Source organism: Apis laboriosa, unplaced genomic scaffold, assembly GCF_014066325.1.
Source record: "Apis laboriosa isolate Shangri-la unplaced genomic scaffold, ASM1406632v1 scaffold40_cov151, whole genome shotgun sequence".
In the NCBI taxonomy this organism is placed as follows: domain Eukaryota; kingdom Metazoa; phylum Arthropoda; class Insecta; order Hymenoptera; family Apidae; genus Apis; species Apis laboriosa.
Window position 1 is genome coordinate 2,769,512 of NW_025223180.1, and position 23,363 is coordinate 2,792,874.

Below are 23,363 nucleotides of genomic sequence, written 5' to 3' on the forward strand. Positions count from 1 at the left end.
TTATTCTTCTTATTGTATGTTGTTCGATTGTACGTGATATTTTTCTCAACTTTTATCTCAGATTATTCATTTTCATTATTATATTATGTGAATGGTATAACAAACGTATAAATTTTTATAGGTTTTCTCGAATATCGATTCATTTCAATTGCATAATACCGATCCTTTGTGTATGTATTTCATTATCTCCTACAAAAGTTCTTAAATTTGACAAACAAGATCGTTAAATTTTATTTTTATTCCATTTATTTGTTATTTGATTATATAAGCAGCAAATAATTTTTTCGAATGATCAATTCTCATCGTCACAACGATATATTTGATCGATCTTTCAAATTCGAATTTTTCAAATTTTTATCCTTCTTTCGAATATCAATTTAAATTTAATTACGTCAGAGAGACACGTTTCATTACACGCGTGACAAGTTGCTTAAATTTTAAAATATTTGGGACGAAATCTACAATTTTACATTTTCTATATTTTTATATCGATATACAATTTCTATAGTTTCTAATAATTTTTTGATTCACCTAAATTTCTATCTATCTTACATAGTTGCTAAATTTCTAAATTCTGCAAGTAATATATTTCTTAATTTTTTTTACCTCGAAACTCTTTTTCCGGTTTTTACGTTTCGACACGCGATTCTTGCACTCCTTTTTTTTTTCTTTTTTTAAAATATCGATTCATGCGAATTGCATCAGAATAATATAGCGCATCGCTCCCACACTATACCTAAGTCACCAAGCCTCGGTTTTCGTAAGAGGGAACAACTATCATGGTGCAACGTCTCGTTTAATCAATTCGGATTGCACTCGATTACAAAAACTGGTTTTTAGATATCCTTTTCCACTGAATCGTATCATTCTACTTTTTCGCAACTTCGAGTGGGCACATTCTTCGTACAAATGGGCATTGCACGAACATGAACAATGATATTTATTTTTCTTTCCCGATATTACAAAAGTTATTGCAATCGGCGTTACGTTACGAATTATATACGAAAACATCGTTGATTTATAATTACAAATTATATCGGTCGTAATAAGCGGTCTCTTATTTTGTAATTCATCTATCTTGCTTCGTAGTTTATAAACGTCATAATTCAAAGATTGCTCGCTCATTTATTTCGTTGGAAAATTTTTCACCAATGTTTTATCTCGTTCATTTTTTATCCTTCCTTTTTTTTTTTTTTTTTTTTTTATAGAAAAAGTCGTATTTTGCAAAAAAAAGAAAATCGAGCGAGCCATTTATCTTTTTTAAGCGGGAGCGTAACCGGAAGCGCTGAACTTCCGGTAGAGTGATAGAAATTCGTTCATTGGAAAATTGCGCGAAGATGACGCGACTCTAATCGTGGAAATTAAGCGGAGCGTTCCTCGAAACGATCGTTTCACGGCGAGCTAAAATGATGCTATTTTCCGCGTTAAGATACGATACGATACATAATGTATCCTCTCGCTTCACCCGCTGGATATCGAACCATGTTGTGTCGCTGGAAAGTTGCATAAAGTCGTACAACACCGTTTGGAAAAAGCGGAACGGCATATTCGATCCAGATTGGCCAATGATTTACCATCGGGAACACGATGATGGCAATCGATCGCGATCCGATCAAGTTGCACATGCCATATTAAATCTTTCCACTTACGAAAAATCGCATATCTACGCGACTGGTTACGGTAATGTTATTCGTACAAACTGGTATCGCGTTCGTGCATGAATACATTTTTCATAACTTGTTCAAACCGAATCTGGATTAAAATCTAATCGATTTTTAAAGAAATGATTCCTTTTTTTTTAAATATATATTGTAAAGAAAGAAAGAACGTTCGTAAACGTATCCTTTATTTATTAGCGAAACGTTAGTTGAACAAATGAATAATGTGTATGATCAATGATATCGCTCGAAACGAACGACGAATGAAACGAAGATGTTCTGATCGAAAGAAATTGGCTCGTCCCATTTTGGGGAATCGGGGCGTTTCTAAAATAGAGAGTGTCACGGCCGTCAAAATGGGATCACCAAGAGCTCTAACATTACTACAAATTACATCAGTACGAAAAAAATCGTCGTTAAAAGATATCGTTACGTGTTTGGAAATATTTAATCATCGACGACGACGACGATGATGTGATTATTTCGTTTGGTAATCGGCTGATTTTCTAACGATTCCCGATATCCGTTTCGTCAACGCGATCGCAATTTCCCAATCGGCGTTAATAATCAATTTATATTCTGACGTATGACGATCATCGTCGAAGCGAAATGTGAGTTACTATTAAACACGTGATACAAGATGACGCAATCGCGGATGTCTAGGTAGAAGAGGAGAATATTCAAATCGACACGTGGACACCTTTTCTTCGAGAATAATACGTATCCAAGCGTGTTTCATAAACCGTTGTGTCGTAATATAATCTGATTCGGTATCGTGTAAACTCGTATCACACGAAATACAGATTTACCATTCAAGTGTCACACTTGTCGCGTACGTATTTCTTTTAGCTTTCGATTCGATACAATTCCTCCCGTAAAATTTTTCCCCAAACATCCTTCTTCTTGCATAAATTTCTCTCTTATTTTATACGTATATATATATATATATATATATATATATATATATATATAATGTTCGAAATCATACGTTGAGATTCGTTTCTCAAATTCTCATTATCCTAAATTCCGTATAATTTCCTTTATTCCGGTTGATTTACGAGCAAAAGAAAGCAGGAAGTAAGTCTGGTTAATTAGCGATCGAGTCATGGAAGAAGAGGGAATAAGCGATTCGAAAAAAGGGCGAGATTCGACAGGCATTTATCGATACTCGAAACGTACCGATCGTACGATAAAAATATACGACCTCCAGTCAGCTCTCGACATCGTTTTACGGCCTCGGGACACGTCTTTGCGAGTCACTTGGAAGTTCGAAATGGTCACGTCCGTTCGATTAAGCCGGCTAAGGATTGGCGGCGGTCGAGGATACCATCCACTTCCGCTCCCGGTTTCCCTCAAAGGGATTACAATAATGATGGGTGAAGTGAAATGGCGTGAAGCGACAGGGCTGGGCGCCCTACCGATGAACATCGACCAACTGTTGTTATCTGGTTCCTTAGTAGAGCAAGTAGCCAGGAACAGGAACGTAAACGAAGCCCCTGCTCGTGCCACGGGGACTCCGTTTCCGGTGATAGTGCGCCCCTTATCGCCGCGTTCCGGAAACCACTTCTCGATCGAACCTCGAATTCCTCGAGAATGTTTATTTTGCGCTTGGGATGTTTTCGTTTCTTAATGACCACGTGTTTTCTTACGGCGAAAATAGATAGATAAGGATCAAGAGTCGAGGTAAATGAGGCTATTTTCCAAGATTGGAAATGTTTCGATGCGAAACATTTTTCAATGTTCGTTTCCTTGAATCTCGAATCGAAGAAATTAGCTAAATAAAACGATTAAGTTAAACTTCTTCTGTTCATTCTCAAGTGTATATATTATTTGGATCGGAATAAAAAAATCGTGTAATCAATATCTGTCGGACGAACGAACGAACAGGCGAGGATATTAAAAAATCTTGAACGAACGATTTTCGAAATAACGATAAATCTCGGTTTTAATCTCGGTTTTCTCTGTTAGAATATTCTTCTCCGCGTAATTGTAGAACGGTCAGAGAGGAAAAAGAGAGAGACAGATTAACGATTTTTTCTCAAAACAAACTTCACTCGATGAAACATCGCTCGTGACCTCGTCAACGATACACAAGTTGCAAAACCGGCATGTATCGCGATTCTTTATCGGTTAACAGTAACAGAGATAGTTACACGATTCCTTCTAAAAATGCGATCGTTTAATCTCTCCGTGGATGTTGCCTCACGGTGATACGTAGTAGATGTATTAAAAAGAAGAAAAAAAAAAAAAAAATGGTCGATAAGCCGATAAGCTTATGCTCTCCGTAACGTGAACGCTTTGAAATAAATAAAAAAGTAAACGAATATTATTTATCGATTCGTCGTTTTCGATAAATCGTCGAAATCGAAGACAGAGGTGTCGTAATTTGCCTATGATTCGATCAAATTTTCAATCAAATATCTCAAATTATTCGAATAACATCACGATGAATTATTCTAAAAACGTTCTTTTATCCGACTCGTTCTTTTTTTACTCGATGCTTAGAGGTCAATGAATCTTCGAAGCTTCTCTCTAATCTAATAAAAATTATTTTAAGAACGTAATCAACCGGCTTTTAATTGCTCAATCAACTCGATCAAATTTATTATCAGTTTTTACGTCGCAATGAACTTTATTTTCTTTAAACGTTGCATCCTAAACGTTCCTCTTTAAACATCATTTCATCTCGAATCCGAGATGAAAGAGACGATAATCATCTCGTTGAATAAAATCCAAGACATCGATTCTTCACCTCTCACGATGATTTCCCCACCATATGTTAATCCTGTTTTTCGCCTCCTCGTTATTCACTCGTACGCATTTAACCCGGAAACATTGAGGCGGGCAATGAGAATACTTATTTATACACGTCCGGGCCGTTTAAATTCGAGGCGATGGAGGAATGAAGTCGGGACGGGGTCGTAACACGGGACGTCTACGTCTACATACTTTTAAGTATGTAGTCCCAGCTTTTAAAAAGTGCACGGATGTTACGGTGAATGGACGGTGTTGGGCTTCGACGAATGTCGAATGTCGCAACCCACCTCCTCGACCGAGGTCGTCCACGAGATTTCCAAGCCCGCCCTCTTCCTTTGATTCTCTCCACAAAGCGTGCAGCTGCGCCTCGTAAATGCCCTCCCTACCACAATCGTATCTCATCTACTTTTGCTCGTCCCTTTTCATCTTCGCGCCGAAGATCCCATTTTTCCGAACTTTTTCCCCCGGCGTTTCGAGCGTTGCGATGAAACGGGACGGTGTTTCGAATTTGGACGAAAAAGATGTTCGAAGAAAATGGTTCGTCCGCTCCCTCCTCTTTTTAATCCGTTCCATGCATTTATTATCGATTTAATTGGGAAACGAAGGACCTTTCTCTCAGATTACAAGAGTCGCGTGCACTTTTAACGCGATTAAGAATGATGAATGACGATGATTTATCGTTTCGAGTGAAATTAAAGCTTGCGTTTTAAACTGCGTGTGAACGATAAATAATTTAGCGTCGAATGATAATTATCGTTTTGAAATTAAAATCGGGGTCCGTAGTTTGCGTTATTTTGTTATCGACGTCACGCAAAGGAAAATATTTTTTTTACCATCATTCTTATTTTTCTTGTCCCTTTCTTTATTCTTCTATTTGAAGAAATATTGTGATGTAAAAGCTATAAAATTATTATTATTATTATTCGCTCGTGATGTAATTCCGTTCTATCTTGTTAAGGGAATTAAGAAACGATTAGTTGCCTAATACATACTATATGCACATATTGCATAAGATAAGTATTTCCTTTCGTGTTGACATAATGTCAAATCTGTCTTACTTGCAAGCTTTCCCCCGCTTATCGTTATAGCAATACTGTCGTATGCGTATAATAATAATAATAATAATAATAAAAAAAAAACGCCGCAGAAAAGAATCCTCGATATTACGATCGATGTAGTAGTCGAAGCACGAGCGAAAAATACACACATCGATGGGATGATCGAACGAAAAGTACATAAAACTCGGATTGCGTTAGATTTTGAAAAAGGTTTAAAAATTTATATACACGCGAGTCGTGTGTATGTTTTGAAAAAAAGACTGTACTGTCTCGATTAAATAGACTAAGAATACCGCAGTTAAGTTTCATCAACCCGTTCTCGTACAAGCTATTATTGACTCGAATCTGAAAAGCATGCCGGACATTTACACGCGCGCGCATACCGAGATACGGTAACGAGCATCCGTGTGCTCCATTCGGGATCGATCAAAAAGTGTCGCTGTAGAGTCTGCATTGCGCAAAATGTACCTGTGCTCGTCCATAAACGTGCTCGTGCCTTCTACAGTATTTGAATTTTTCTTGAAATTAGAATAGAGGAGAAAGGAAGAAAAAGAAAAGGAGAAAGGAAAAATGGATACAAAGAAGAAGGAATTTTGAATTTTTATCGCGCATATTCTTCCCGCGTTCTTTTTTCTCTCGAATCAATTTTCTTTTTCTTGAAATTCAGACTCTCTGTCGAGTCTAAAAATAATCAATTTGCATCCGGATGTGCATGCGTACAGGTATCATCCAAGGTAATCGAATGTTAATTTCATATTCTCGACAGAAAGATGTATTCCTTTCTCGTGCAACTTCTTTTCGAGATTCGCGCATATAAAATTGTACAAATAGATATTAATTTCAATCTTTTCAAAGGAAGAAACGTTTCTTCTCTCGTTGTTCTAAGGTATTCGTATGAAGTAACACTTGTTTTTCGACTTTGTTCGACTCTTAACGCGCGACGTATAATCGAATTAAAAGTATATACATTAAACGTTTCAACGTGGAAAACTATGAGGTCGCTTGAAGGAATGAATAAAAATCGACGAATAAGCTCTTCGTTCAGTTTAATTAACGTCAGAAGACACGCGAAGAGGGAGGATGAACGTGACCAATAACGAACAATCGTCTCATTGATTCTTCATGCGACATCGAGTGTTATAATTATTTGCAAGTGAGATCATCCGCCATTGCTCGGAAAAGGTTGATGAGAATGCAAGCGCACAGCTTTCAAGTACGCAACCGATAAGGGCCTTTCGGTTCCAAGAACGATTTGTTGTTTGTTTCAAATGCTTCTTATTTCATCGGTTTAGATAAGAATTGCGACGTACATTTCGTCTTACGAAAGATTTCGATCGAGAGGATTCGTTGCAAAATCATCTTCCTCGTATAATCTCGAATTATTAACGCGAAACGAGAAGTTTTCGATGTTTAACTATCGATTATATTCGTCGAGATAAAAGAAATCGCGATTAATTTATAAAAGCAATTAAAAAAAAAAAGAATTTGAAAGTTTTTTTTTCAAAAACGCTTAGAATCGAAAAAATATAGAAATCTTTAGATTAATGTAGTACTTGTACTAGTATGTATATCTAATAAATATAACTTTTATATTTTTTCATTCTTCCATTTATACACATGTCACTATATTCCTCGTTTCTTTCTTCATTACATATCGTTATATTTCTACATTGCTATATTTCTATACGTCTATATTCTTCCATTTTTCTGACACGTTAATCTTTTTCAACTATTATTCGCTATATCCTTATATATCTATATTCTTTCATTTCTAACATATTAATCTCGTTTCTATCATTATTTTTAAGAACTCGATTGTTATCGCAATTAAAATGAAAAACGTGTAATAATTTAATTACGAGAGATTACGATTATATAAGATATAAGGCTTGATCGAAATATAATGTACGCGTTTAATATTTTTTCCTGAAATGTGTCCATTCGAATCATCTATTCGCGGGGCGTAGACAACGGCAGACAAGCGGATACGAGCGTCTTGCATTCGTGACGGGAATAAGTGGTACGAATTCGTGTATATCCGGAATGGTGATCCGCGAAATGCACCGCGAAATGCACGGCCTACGCATCCTGCAACGTGGAGGAATACCGGTCTAAAGTCCGGGACGAGGAGTCGACGAAAAATCGTGGAACCGGTTCGCCGGCATTTTCGCTCGTGCCTAGGGCACATTCGAGAAAGGATAAATAGTCGAAGGGAGAAGCGAACAGGAAAAAAAAAAAAAAAAAAGAAAAAGGAAGGAACAGCGTAGAAACAGCGCGCCTCTTTCTCCGTTGAACGCCTCGATTTTTTTTTCCCCCAATAAAACACCCAAAAAACATAAGAATTCTTTTCAAAATAATTTTTTGAAATTCTTGTTTGAAAGGTAATGCGATTTTAGAAAGATTGTATAATTATGCAGGAATTTCTTTCGCTTTTTTATCTTTTTTTTTTGATTCTTTTTTCTACGTTTTTTTTTTGGAATTTCATCGGTTTAAAATCAAGGTAAAAAAGAAAAAGAAAAAAAGAATAAATGAAAAGTTCGCAAATGATTTTGTAGAAAATTTTTAAATTGGATACGGCCATTCGCGGATCGGAGCAACCTTCGATCGGTGAAGAAAGATAACCTCGAGGCAAAGGCCTCGAGACGGAGGAGAATAGGGTCGAAGGAACTTTGGCAAGGATACACGGATCCTCCCACGCGTAAGTGGCGTTCACGAACGACGGAAAGGCGGTACCGGAGATAGAAGTACGAGATATCCCCCCTCGCAATGGATATTCTCTGGCTTCCATTTATCGATCCCGGAACTGGTCGCTGTTTCTACAACTTTTGCACGATCTTTGCTTTCTCCCGTGCACTTTTTTCGCGGAAAGTCGATAGTTCTTAGGTCAATTTAAAATCGATAAATTAATCTCAACGATACAAAGAAATAATCAGACTATAAAAATATACATATATTCTTCTCAATCACGCGATAAACGATCAAAAATCTCGGTAAACCGATTAATAATGATATTTACCGTGTAAAAATCAATTTGACCAAAGTGTTTATAAAAGGAAGAATCTACTTTATACAAAGACTTTGTAATACAAATAAAAAGCGTGGAGCGTAAAAATATCGTGCCAAGGATTTCTCAGAACGAGAATGACGATACAAACAGAGTTTCTTCGGATATTTTACATACTTCCCAACAGATGGGTTGTTCAAATTTGTGAGCGAGATGACTGAAAATAATGTGCCACGTGCGCCAGCCTATATACTGTACACACGCACATAGTCTCCCCTGTGTGTTGGCACACGTTTCCATGGGGTTGCGGTTAAATCGAAGCGAAACAAGTCGGAATCCCCCGCCTTTCTCCTTCGTTCGTCAGCATCCTCTTCCTCGTCCGGTTTCCTCCACACAGCTGCCCGCCTGTTCAACGGAAAATAGAGGCCATAATCCCGGCCAGGATATCCTCGTATCCTTTCGAAAATTCGTTTTACGAGAAACGTTCCTGTTTGTATTGCGATGAGTCTTTTTGTTATTCATCGCGGGTACACGAGATGCCACGAGATTTGTCGAAGAAGGATGTACGCGTACAAAAGAACGACTATATTTTACTTTGAGTAAAAAATTCCTAACTTGTTTGTTTCGTGTAAAAAAAAAAAAAAAAAAATGCCTCGCACGAAAGTTGTAGAAGATTATTTTTTTTTTTTATTATAAATATCGTATTTTTACTAGGGAACGATAGTTTCGATTCGTCGTCTCTCGGATCAGGCGGAATTGATAAAACTAGGACTCGTTGCGTGGAGGATACGAGAAAAAAGATATCGATATATTTTTCCCGTTGCTTTTAATTGCTCGCTCTAATCATAAATGAATTAGATATTAAGAGGAATATCGTAGCTACTTTGTTCGTCGTAATGTACATACTCGTCGAAGATAAGCTGAATAAGATCATGGCCGGTTGTTCGTACAATGTGAACGTATCGAACACGTGCGATTAGCGCGACGAAGGTGAAATCTGGTATTAATTTCATATCAGCGTATGTACTTACTTACGTACGTACGAAGTTCGAGAAGTTTGTTACGAATATTATTACGATTTATTTCGAATCGATTTTTTTTCCATTTACATTTTCCATACACGTCATAATAGTAATCTCTTTCCTTAAAAAAAGATGCCAAGATAAGGGATTATCAATAATTTCTAATTACGGGAGGAAGAAAATCCCCTTTTTCAACTATTCTCGGAAAGAAAAAAATCGGATTCGCGGATCTGTTGACAAAACGTTCATCCTTTCATCATTCGTAACGGAACCGGATTATGATTTCACGTTGGAACGTTTCTTACGTAAATTCCAATTGTTTCAGTGACAGTGTAACGATCGGTATGCACACGTCTCGTGACGTATACTCTCTCGATCGAACGTCGACCATTGCACTCGAAACAAGCGTTAAACTATTGGAACGGTATGCGTTTCACTGATTCATAGTCGCAGACAATAAACATTTTATCGTGGCCACGCTTGGTATAGCTTTATCGGTAATGGGTATCGGTTGTTGCATCATTTCGACATTTCGAGAAAAAAAAGAAACGTAGTATTCGAGGAAAATGTGGAAATTCGACGAGGGAGAAAGATCGATTAATTGGTGGCCATCGCGTGGTTGGCTGAGAAGGAATGATCGATTGATCGATCTCTAATCATCGTTGAGGTTATATCTATTACGTATCCGGATACACGTGGTGAATAGTCGACTCTCAGTCGAGTCCTTGGTCATCGTTTATTCCTCGATTTCAGTTTTTATTCCAGGCAATGAATGAATTGGCTATTGTCGTTGACTCAGGGAAAATTTTCGTTATTCGATGGGTAAATGGACTTTGATTTATGTTTAAGCTTAACGATTAAAATAAAGGAAAAAAATAGGGAAACACGTATGTTTTCCAATGGTAATCTTAAGTTTAACTTTATTCACAAAAATCTCACGGTTTCAGATCGTGACCTTGCTTTGTGAGATAAAGAAAATCCACATTCGATAACAGTTAATCGTTGTTAATAAAAACTGACCACTCTCGAAATCTCGAATAATTAATCACATTGCAGTATCTAAAAAACAAAGAAAAAAAATACTTATTATAATTAATTTATTTTCGATTAATACGATTATAGATAACCAATTAAAAAATTCCTATTTTTCGGAAAACAAACATTATACATTCGATGATATTTCCAAGATGGCGAGTAGCACCGTTGTCAACGAGCATAACCATCCCAATGGCACGTTTCAAAGTCAGCAGGCCGATATTGCCGGTAGTCTGGCTCGCCAGTACTGACAATGAATGTTCGATTCGTTGATTTTCGAGGACACTTCTCTCTCTCTCTTTCTCAAGAGCGAAACGACAGTAGTCATGAGAGAATGCCGACCTCGGATCGAGGTTCGCATTGCCGTGTGTTTCGCAGCACAATACCCCCACCACAACGATCCGTGTCTGTTCTCGGTTCAGGAACACCAGTCGATGCAACGTTTAAATATATAATCACACACGCGAAATAAGCAACACTTTTTACACCTACGTGCGTACACGACAAATGATGTAACGGAGGGGCAAAATCTGATCACCTACGTGCTTTCCTTTGCGCAATTGTTGGGCAACGTTACGATATCGGCTAGGGGAAATAAGAGCCATCTGGATTTTATCCGGTACGGAGTTAAGTTGTTGATTCGATTAAGTGAGTATTATCTCGTTACGATTCACGAATGAGAATCCTTATTCGCGAAATAAATTACCAGCCCATTTTCTATCATTGTCGCTAGTTTTATTTTTATCCATATCGAGTACACGTAAATATAAATAGGATCTATGTATAAGAGTCTATATTCGAAGGGTGATATATTTATTATCGGTACACTGAACTCGAAGAAGAATTCGATATTATAAATTTTCAATGAGATACAAAATGGGATGATGGCTAAAATAGGACACGCGGAACAAATAAATTTCCTATTAAATTGTACAATCGACTAATTTTCAATGATATTATAATTATCAATTATTAATTCATTAACGCTACAATTAACGCTGGAATATGTATACATATATGTATACATATATCTTTAGTTTAGCTTAGTAATTAGAATTATTAATGCTCGAAAAACAGTGTGTACGACGCAATGAAAAATAATATTTACTTATTCTTTTCACAGAAAAGAAAAACACGAAATCTCGAGGAATGCATCGTTATAAATACGATCGATTATTAACAAGTAATAACGAGTCAGTAATTTTTATCTATTTTATCATAATATTCTCTCGTTATTAAATTGTAATTATAATTATTGATAATATCGATGAGCATTAACGTTGCCTTAAAGCTAATAACACCAACACTTTCTGTGGCTCTAGCGTCGCGTGATCAGAAAATTCCTGACCAACCGGTAACCCGATCGTCGCGAAGCTTGAAGGTCAGCCACGATCGCGTTCAACGATTAACACACGAGAAATTTCACGAGCGTGGAAAGAATCGCGACTTCGACTCGGCCGAAAATACACCGGGCCAAAAATCCTATAAAATGTTGTCGAGCCACTGAAATGTCTATTATAGCATCACGTGGTCCCTATTTCTCTGCTATGTTATGTCGTTGTTTTGGTCCGCGCTCGATTTTGCGTCATCTTCCTGTGTGGCTGTAACATTACCCAAATATACAGAGTGATCATGAAACGATAGAGATAATTTTAAGACTCAAAATTAAAGTGATAATTATTATTATTTTGATTTCTATCAAATAAATTTTTGTAGAGTCAGTTTAAAAAGTAATTAAATAGAATATTTTGATGCTTGCCAGATAAAAATCAACGTATAATTTAACAACTCGCATAGTGTATCCGGTATTTCACGATCTTTTAAATCATATCGTTATCGAAGCAATTAAATAACTATTAATTTTTAAAAAATTTTTCAAAATCTAGAATTTTTTCACGAAGATTCATTTTTAATAGTAACCCTATATACATCTAACGCAACTGCACGCGCAACCAAGCGAGATAACTCGTACGTAATTGCCCCGAGTGTATTGGCTTCGTAACATCTTTTAACGAGCGCGCACGTGTGCGAAAAAGCGTCAACGGTCAACCAATTACGATTCAAAAGGAAAAAAGAAGTTCGCTAAATCGTTCACCAATAAGTTATTACGTCGAATTATTTCTCGAAATTGTACAAAAACAATTGTAGTGAATCATAGATTAACTGGCATTCGTTTGAAACAAACTATGAATCATCAACTATGGATCAACTTCTCGCTTTCTGTACATTTCCTAATTTTGGTAACGGAGCAAACAATTAGCGCTCAATGTTCGAGCAAACAAACGATTAACCATCGAAAAAGTTAGATCAGCCTATGACTTTAAACGATGATCATAGGCAATGCAAAAAACGATTTTTATCATTCCAACGATTTTCGAACGTAATATCTTTTCCTTCTATTTCTTCGCTTCGACTCGTCATTCTCCAATTTCAGATACCGATCGCAATTTTCAAACTGAAAAATGTGACCGTAAAGCGGATCCGAGCAAAGGAGTTCGCCACGTATGCGTTTCTTCTGTAATATTCGCGCACGTACCGGAAGCGGCTTGCTGCAATCATCTCTCGGTTAGTATCGTATCGTACACTCATTCATTCCCGCCGGTGAACTCGGCCGGTCTGGCAGGTTTTACCTGGCAGAGGCGAAGGCCAGAAAGAGAGAGGCCTATGTCGAGGAGAAAGAGAATCGGAGGATTGGTAAATCGTGCGTCATTGAAGATGCCGCTCGATATCCTCCGATTGTCCTCGAATATAAGCTGCTTCAAGCCGCGTAAATTCTATTTAGGGATCGTATCTTGAGAAAATTGCACGCGAATAAATTTCGTTTTTTTTTTTTTTTTTTTTTTTTGTAACGGATCAACGGAATGTTCGCGCGACACTTTTTTCGCGAGTTTGAAAATTGGGAAAATTACCAGTTATCGTCGAATTGATTTTTTTTTTTTTACTTCGATGAAATTCTACAACGTACGAGACAGATTTTTACAATTTCTTTGGTAAAGAGTGAAATAACGTTGAATGACATGTTATTACGCGGTAGAAAATGTAATTTTGGTATTGGTCCCTGGGCCAGGTTTACCTTGAACGTTATTAATTTCGAGACACGAAAAAATATTGGCCGTGTTCATTGAGGAACGAGACGAGACGAGACGAGATGCGAGTTTGACGCGAGTTTCGCATGAACTCGTTGTTGCGACACTCTGATGCAACCGGGACGAATAGAACAAAAATATGAATAACTCTTATCACAATATGTTTCATTGACTATTGCGAAACGGCATTTATGCTAACGTGCATTGCGCTCACGAGAATTCTATGGTATTATCTAACGTTATCTCGATACTTTGTTTCTTTTCTTTTTTTCGTTTTTTTTTTTCATTCCTTTTATTATCGCGTGACTTTCGTTGTAATCAAAATATTACAATCCTTACAATAGTTTTTTTAAATTGGTGGAAAGAGTTTTTCAAATAAGGAAAACGAATGAAATGGTAGTGAGATAACTAATTATGGAATTGCAGATTTTTAAGATATGTTAGATATTTGTTATCATTAGAATTAGACGATTTATTTTGTTTATTTTCATCGTCGTTAATATTTATAATATTTTCAATATTTTTAATATCGCGAGACAGTAACACTTAAGAATATCAAGAGAGATATTTACGCTCTTCAGTTTTTTTCCCTTAACACAAAGTTAGTATTCACGCTTCAGAAAGCATTTATCTTGAAATTCAGTTTAAAAAAAAAGTATCGTTTTATTATTAAATATTTATTTATAAATAAATATTATGCTTAAATATATATTTTATCTTATGTTAAAAACTTGACAATTAATACTTGTGATCAATAATCAATACGTATTTATAATTACCGATTAATTGAATCGATCGATTAAATCAAACGTTTTTTTTTTTTTGGCGATTCACTTTATTTAATCGCAAGCATTGATCAAACGATCAAATTAAAAATTTTAATCGATCGATATTCATTTATCATATAAAAGATCTATATATTTCATTCGATAGATTATATGCGATTAATAAAATTTCCACATGTACTTCTTTACGCATGTTTGTACATTTTAAAATATTTAAATGTAATAACAAATTTATTTATTTATTTTTTAACAGGATACACTAGCTCGACTATAAAAAAATTAAATCCTATTTACGCAGAAAATTTCTTTAAATTAAATCGGTATCTTAAAAATGGCTGTCGATATCAAACAAAAAGATCAACGAAAGGGTGATTCCTTTCGCGAAATCATTTCGAAAAAGCGTATGCGCGTAAAAGTGGATCAGGTCGCGGTTGAATAGAATATTTCCAAATAACATAATAGAGGAGAAGGAACGATTATGTGAGAGAAACGATGGATTTTATGGATCTCGTTATCAGGGCCGTTTCTCAATCGGTCGCCTCGCGGCGTGGCACGTGAGCAAATCGAGCCAATCCCCGGCCTCCCTCGTTCACCGACCAACTTGCTCTCTTTCGTAACCGGAGACAGCCAAGGATCGGCAGAACCACCATTCCGCGCGATAAAAGCATCATCCAGCCTTTTTTTTCCAAAGGGGATGACCTTCGTCGTCTCGAGAGGCCTCAGACACTTTGGATTCGGCCGGGCAGGACCGCGTCACCGCCGCTCTTTGCAATATCGATTTCGAGGTCGGCCCGATCTTACGTTTCTAATACGAGTTAACGAACTATTGCCATGTCGCAAGCGAGGGTCGTTATCGTTACTAAAAATCTCGTTAAAAGTTAAATTCTTTCTAATGTATCCATGTACGTGTAAAAATATTTTTTATTTTATTCTTTTTTTTTCTCTCTCTCTGCTTTTTTGCTCGATATAAAATTGTTCGATTTAGCGAAAGTATAGATACGAGTCAGGGGAAGAGCAACTGTTATCGTTTGGAACGATGATCGTTGTAAGTAAAATGAAATAAATGAGTAGAAAGTCGACTTATCGGTTGAGCATTATTTCGGTCGATCGTGGTAGACGCGAGTCACGAGAAACTCTTTCGTTGTGAAGCTTATTACTAATTCGCTAACGAGCAAAGGAATGATATCATTCGTTGTTTTGAAAGGTCGAGCTTAAACGAACGAATATTCGCGCACCGATCAACCTGATACCGTGAATGGGTAGCTTGTTGATTTTTAAACGATCGAACAACGCGTTGCGAAATGGGAATTTTGGTAAGATAATAACGAATACTTATCTTTGGAATAAAGTAAAATTTATAGAATTGGTGGAAATATTTCGATCAATTTATGAATATATCACATTTATGAATTCCTTTTTTAAATAATTAAATACTAAAAAAAAAAAAAAAAAAAAAAACAAAGTTCGATTATTTCGATGATATTCGATCTAATGATTGCAAAAAGATCAATACGGTCGAACTTGACATCGCACGAGGTTTTCCTCGTGGCTTGAAGCATTCGATAAATTGCATTCGCGACGTATCCTTGCCGGAATGACCCAGTTACACGCTTAAATCCCTTGAAATCGTACGTACGAGAATTTATCGACTCACGGCTGAAGGCCGTTCGAGAGAATCTTTTCTGTCCAACCATCGAATACTAGTCGATGCGTCTCTCTTGCCACTATACTTGTTCTATCTATTGTTTCTGCATTTAACTCTATCTTACTGAGCATAAATATGGAATTGTTTATTTTTCTCTCGATCGATATCAAAAATTATAAATTTTCAAATTTTTTTCGCTACGATTTTTGATAAATAAATATCCATCTCAGTTTTAACCGATTTCATTTTCAAATTTAACTCTATCACTCCGCTACGTTTTTCCCAGCAATTATAAGTATTCTTTCCCCTGGAGAGAAGAACTTAATGTGTCTTCATCCGCGATCCAGTTTTACTCGTTCTTCCTGTGGACCGTGGGATTTTTAACGGCGAATTAGAGACGAACCGGATGCAACGTATGTTTCGTTACCGCCTCGTACATCCGCAAATTGCAATTGTGTGCCGACACAACGCGTGCGCGCCAAAGTTATTGACACTCTGACATCATCTTTCATCATCGTTTCGCGATTTTCTTCAAGTCTTATCTTTTTTCTATCTTTCTTCCATCTCTGTCTATCGTGCAACGAATAATTAACCGTGATGCGTAATAAATCGTAATCATTTTTGCTCGATCACTGTTACGTCGTTTTGAAAAAATTATTTCCCCCCTTTGGATCGCGTGATCGATCCAATTTCTCGCACGATTTTCCTTTTGAAATTATACATGGTCGAGGATAAAGAGAAACGTGAAAGGAGTTCGATGATAATTTCGCCTTGAAATGTTCCGATGTAGCAATATTTCAACTTAACAGTTTAGTTAATGAAATTTAAATTCTAAAAAATCTTTTTATAGCGATAGTTCGAGAAACATGTTTTTCGAGTTGTGCTACTTTACAGCTCGAAGATTTTTTAAAATATTCTTGCGAACATAGAAAAATCGAATTTTACTTTCTTTCGAGATTCCACATAATGAAGAGATTTGTACGTATATGTTTCATGTTTATTTTTTTCTAAGGAAGTTATCTACTCACTACACATTTACATGATGTTTTGCGTTTAACTTCTGCAAAATCAATTTTCTTAATTTTTTTTTTTTATCTGTGCAAAACAACTATTTGTGGAAGAACTTAGTTTTATTTGAAATTACGACATCGTTTGATTCGTTACAATATATTAATAAAATACAATGATTTATTCTCTCAACGAAAAATCGTTAGTTTTTAATTTTAGAAATCAATCTTTAACTATTCTAAAATTTACACAAGCTCGTTCAAATGCTAAATTTATACTTTCATGAGTTTCACATTGTTTTTCAAGTTTACTTAAATACGAATGCAAATATAACAAATAATATGCAATTAAAAAGATCTTTAATTGCATTTTATCATTTCTAAAAATAGTATTGCAAAAATCAGAAATAAAATAGAGAAATAAAATAGTTAATAAATTATTCTTCGAGTATTGCATACGAAGTAATTTGCATAAACACTATGTAATAATAATAATCGTACAGAAACACTTCTAGAATATTTCTTTTACAAATAAGCTTTGAAACATGTAATAAATTTATGATCGATACATGGAAAACAGGAGGATAAATATACATACATATTTAAATTCATGCGTTTTTCCACCACATAAATAATTACGTTGTGCTTATAAGTATGTTAATTACATAATTAAAAAGATTTCTTCACTCGTACCATCATTTGTCCCTGTCACACAAAATGCACTTTGATTGGTACGAAATTATATAAACTTGTGTTGTTCGTTTTTAATCATCCGATAAATTTTCAGAAATTAACGTGTAATTTAATAGTAAGTTAAAGTATTTTACGAGTTTATTAAAAAAGCGTTAAAAACAGCGATTTAATATAGATATTCGTCGAAATAAATGTTTTTATTGGGATTTTCCTACAATTATTTTTTAGAGAATGGACACGATTCCTGATTAAAATTACGCAAACTATTGTGAGAACTATGAACGAAAATATACGTGTGATAAATTCAAATGAATTTATTAATTCAATTGTAAAATTATTTTTTATATTATTACTACTTCAAGAAATATATATCGTAAATTATATCGAAAGAAATTTATTTCAGGATGGTGAATGAAATACTTTCAATTTTTATTAGAATATATCCCCTTTTCGCACAATACACGATAATCGAGAGAACAGAAAGTGTAATAACGTTACGTACGTATCTCTAACGACGTCTCTAACGAATGCAACTATGTTTCTTAAACGAGAAACGCTCTCCTAAGCTCTATTAGAATCGCTGACACGGAAACGGAAACGTTCTAGAAACCGCGGCATTAAAGTGCATCCTCATTACCGCAATTCGTAACGCGTATACACAAAACGGGCAATAAATCTTTCATAACACGGACGTGTCTGGAATGGAAATTATTATTAGAAACAAAATAAAATGGTACGAAAATTGTGAAAAGGTGTGAAATATTATTTTTGCAAAAAATTCAATCAAACGAATTATAAATTTATAAAATTATCCTAAAAATATTCTAGAATTCATTAATAATACATCTACGTACAGATCTAAATTTATCATTAGATGGACACGTGTGAAAACAAAACTCGTTCTCGAAAGAGTTTATTAATTCTTTGTTCATATAGATAAGCGCATTGCGAGAAATATGTTGTTTTTTTGTCGATGATTCTGATTTTCTATGAATCTCAATGTCGACATTTTAATATAATTCTTAATATTATTGCTGTTAGTGTTAGTATTCGGGAAATTTAAAATTTAAATATCGTCGATTTTTAAATACTATCAATAATAAAACTAAGATTATTAAAATTAATACCGACGTTACAAGAATCATCGAGAAGAAATAAATATTGAAATATAGAAAAAATTTGAAAAAATATAGAAAAAATTCGTTATTTCTTTTTACTCACCGATTATATTAACAAATGTTTCGTATATTTAGACACAATTTTTGACACACGATTCTCGAAATGAGTATACTTGTGTCATATATTGTGAATATTATTGCACGACAATGAACGTACTAATTATAATAATAATATCGAGAAAGGAGTTCAGAATTCATAATTCACATTGGAAGACTAAACAATTGAACGCAAAACTCGACAGTGGTTCGAAAGATTGTAAACCCAAATAATCGATTATCGACGTTACATATTGGTACATAAGGTATACGATATAACCTATTTACGTTACATACAATACATTTATTGTACACGTTAAATAAATATTTTTACTTTTCTCTAATTCTGTCTAAATTCGTAATATATGAATTAACCTATTTAAATTGAATTATTCATTTTATAATTCAATTTTACGCAAGTATCCAATAATTTTAATTGGGATATTACATCTTTACCCGTATACTAGACAAAAGAATACGAAAGCTCGATTCGCATGTGGCGAACAATAAACTTGAAAATACCAGCGTTATCGATTTCGCGCGAAATTGCGTCAGATTACGATGCAGTTCGAGTGAGTGCAGGAAATGATAAGCGGTGAGGTCGTAATCGTACGAGAACATTCTCATGTTTCCTATAACCATTCATAATTGGCCGTGTCGAGAAAAGACGCACACACACCACGGGATTGTATTATTACATTAGCGATTGACAATGAACATAAAAATGAGGGAAACGGTTGAACAGATCCCTTACAACCGTTTCCATTGCTCGGCTAAATTAAAATTCTTCGTCTCTTGTTCCGGATATGACGGCGTCGCTTACGAGTTTCCGTCCTCGCTGTAGTACCATATATATCGTACCACATTTCTAACGAATAACGTTATCCTATATCTCTCTATCTATTATTGACAACGTTAATGCTCAGATGCGGTTTTGATAGAAACATTTCCTCGTTTAAATATAATTTAAAAATGATTTCCAAGTAAATTCTACCATAATATTATTTATATGTTACTTTATTTTATTTACAAAAATTATTATCCAAAGAATCTGAAAAAAAAAAAATACCTCGAAAAACACGAGAAACGCGCTACTTTCGTTTCATTTCACCCTTTATTTAAGCGTAAACGACACAAAAGATCGATACCTGGATAGGATCGTGCTTAATCCGTGCGACAAATTCAGGAACAGCAAAGTTTTGAAAAGAAACTTTGAGGGAAACTCGGGCGACGAATGAAGCCGCGTTTGCGGAGAATCCTCGGCAAGTGGGTTCGAACACGCGTCCCTCATCCCCTTTCGTTTTTCCCCTTCCGTTCGAGGTAAGAAGCGTGGTGCACACGCATGCACTCTCCCATCCCGTTCCCCCTCCTCTTCCTCAATTTTCGAGCGGCTTGAAAACGCCGCTCCCTTTTGAACGCTTCTCGATCGCGGACATCGTTTTGTCCGATACGAAAATCCGGGAAAAGCGGATTTCCCCGGACGCGGGCAAGCTTTCAATACGCCGGATGGATCGCTTTACATTCGACTTCCGGGGGAGAGTACCTGAGATCCGACCGGGATATTTTTCGGGGGCGAGGAAGAGTGGAAAGGGATGAAAGGGAGAAACGAACGGTACCCAGCTGCCCCTCCTTCCCATTCTCTTGGCGCCAGGGAAAAATATTTATATTCTTTCACCGGGGCCCGGGCATTGTGCCACGCGGAATTCTAATTCGCAGCACTATTTCTGATATATACAGTGCCGTTCAAAAGTGCTGATATACAGTACCGTTCGAAAGTATTTTAATTAAATTTATATTAATTGCTCGTCGTAGAAAGTAATTCTAATCTAGGATTTCTTTAAAATATTATAATCATTGAATCATTTCGAAGTTTGAAATATAGTATAGAAATATATTGAGAGTAAAATAACGATTTGAATCGATATTAATCTGTCGAGGAATAAGCGAAACTTTGTCACAGAAATTACAGAGACTATATAATTTCTATCATTTAATTTTATTAGCAAGATTCCAATTATACTGACACATTTGTTTACGATAGTTTTGTCATTGGGTGCAATGACGCGATTACAGAAGAGGGCCGAGCCAAAAGGGTGTCGCAACGCTGGAATGTCTTCAGGCGTTTTCAATATTAAAGATGACTAGGTAACAAACGATGACTAACAGCGCTGTATCATCGAATGGAACTATAAGCCACAAGTATATATTGCGCGCGAGTTCGTTGTCCCTCGCGGTTAAAAATTTCTTTGTTACTTTACATTCCGGAAGTGAGCCATCCCGAAAAAATTTATCAATCACCAGTTCACCAAAGTTCCAAGAAGTTCTCGATAAAATTTTCGAGAAAACGTTTCAACAAATATTTCGAACTAATATATACACGTGATTAATGATACAATGATTCGTACGTATCGATACGTAAGAAATACGGTACGTACGTTCGAGTACGTTCGCTTACAGCCATTCACAATTATTTATTTCTCGAAAATGAAATTGAAGCGAGGAAGTGGTATTATATTTACGGTTTCAAGTGGCATAAATCTCGCGCCAACTTTCGACAGCGATGAAATTTCAAAATATCTCCCCATCGCCGCCATAAATCGTTCCATTGTATAAGATGATGCTGCGTAACGAGGTACGGGCAAATATGGCAGTGTACACGCAATCCGAACAATTTGCCGATAAAATCGCGATCCGGAAGAATAGTCGCTTCGAGCGATCGTTCCTCCTTGCATGTCTAATATCGCCTACGAAACGATCTTTGCCATCGTCGAGACCCACACCGAGAATCGACGAAAAAAAAAAAAAAAAAAAAAAAAATCATTGCTGAATCAGCAATGCAAACGAGAATTCGCGCCTACTTTCACGTTGTTCGAGGAAAGAAAAGGCCTTCTCGATCCCTGACGCGGTGTATATTTTTCCATCTTTCTTTCGTACACGTTCCTTGTAACATTCGAAATTTGTTTGTTTGATCCAAATAAAAACTGAAGAAACTGGATTTCCTCAAAAGGATGCTCCATAAGATTCATAAGTGGTTGAGAACCATCGTTTTAACGAGTAATTTTACGACCTCGCTTAACATTTTCAACTTAAGGCCTTTTTTCCTTATTTCCTTTTATTTATCCAATTTTCTGCAATCGTAAAAGCCACGCGTTTACATCGCCGGTTCAAGATAATCTTCTCAAATCTTTTACTCATTTTGACCTTAATTATTTTCGCTTCACTTTCGATCCGTTCAACGATATCTTTTTGGGGATATTTTTTCCCGCGCGTCAAGATCAATTTCTCGGGTTTTAATTACCGTTAGAACCGTGGTCGTGAGAAGCGAATTGGATATTGGCAAATATTGAGTTGGAGCATGTCACGAGCACGTTTGACTTCTGTTCGAATTGCCAAATCGCTTCGAAGCCCGGTATGGTGTGTTGCCAAATCCCCTTGGATCGTGTGTGTTAACGTACGCGTGTACCGAAGTACGGGTTACTTAGAGCCGGGGAGAAGTAATTTACCGGTATAAATTACGTACTTTGCAGCTTTCGTAAGGATAACAGGTTTTTGCGCGATGCTTAGCGGCGCGGCTATCGAATAATTCAAAGGCCAATTGGTTAAAATCTAGTTGAAATTGCGCGAAAACACCTTCCGCCTTTTTTTCAGTAATTGAATTACTTAATTTCAGGTAATACGATCTCGCACGAGTCGACTCGAAATCGTTAGTTCGAGTAACTAGACTTCGATTGGACGCGTGTAATTATAGAAAATAGCTATTCGAAATCTAACGAAGCGGTGATTTTATATATATATATATACACATGTATATACGAGTATATCGATTGTAACTTTGATTATATTTTTTTTTTATTTAATTAATACAAGAATGTTATGCAATGATCGAAGATAAAGTTCGAAAGAAATTCGTTCGATAAAGATATTTGATATTAATATCGAGAAAGGAGGTTTTTAAGTGAAATAACTTGGGCATGGGATGCTCGAAATAATTTTCCAACTCGTTAGAGATGCACGTTAAGCGATGAATCGAGAAAAGAATGCGAGTGGCGATATGAGTTACGGCACCTTGTCCCTTGTAAGGTATCCTTCGATCATCTGGAGCCACGTGTCCCTGTAAATGGAAACACGCCGGCTAATAATAAACGGGAAGAGCGATGGAACTGAATGGTGATCGAAGACTGCGAATTTTTAGAAACCACGTATATTTTTATCCCTCTTTATATCCCTTGCGCCACGTGTGCGAGGAGATAATAATATTTCCATGGATTGTTATTGATCTTCTTTTTTTTTTTTTTTTTTTGTTTTTTTTCTTATATCCTACGAGAAACGCGATTCGTATTTGTCTCTCGATCAATATCAATAAGAAGAAGTAAATTTTACATGTATAAACAATTCCGAA

General features: G+C 35.9%; 1 protein-coding gene across 4 annotated transcripts in view; it reads left to right on the plus strand.

Moving 5' to 3' along the window:
* LOC122715722 (probable RNA methyltransferase CG11342) overlaps positions 1-23,363 on the plus strand; it is a 35,656-nt gene that overhangs the window by 8,440 nt on the left and 3,853 nt on the right. The window contains exon 1 of one of the 4 annotated variants that reach the window (XM_043938129.1): positions 11,021-11,153. The exons of 1 other annotated variant lie outside the window; for it this stretch is intronic. Coding sequence is in view for 1 of the 3 variants with exons in the window: in XM_043938127.1 (XP_043794062.1) it covers positions 21,120-21,163 (44 nt within the window). In the remaining 2 variants the exon portion in view is untranslated. Of the gene's footprint in view, positions 1-11,020; positions 11,183-21,062; positions 21,164-23,363 lie in introns of those variants that run through there. 2 more of the 4 variants (XM_043938128.1, XM_043938127.1) reach the window with 2 other exon arrangements.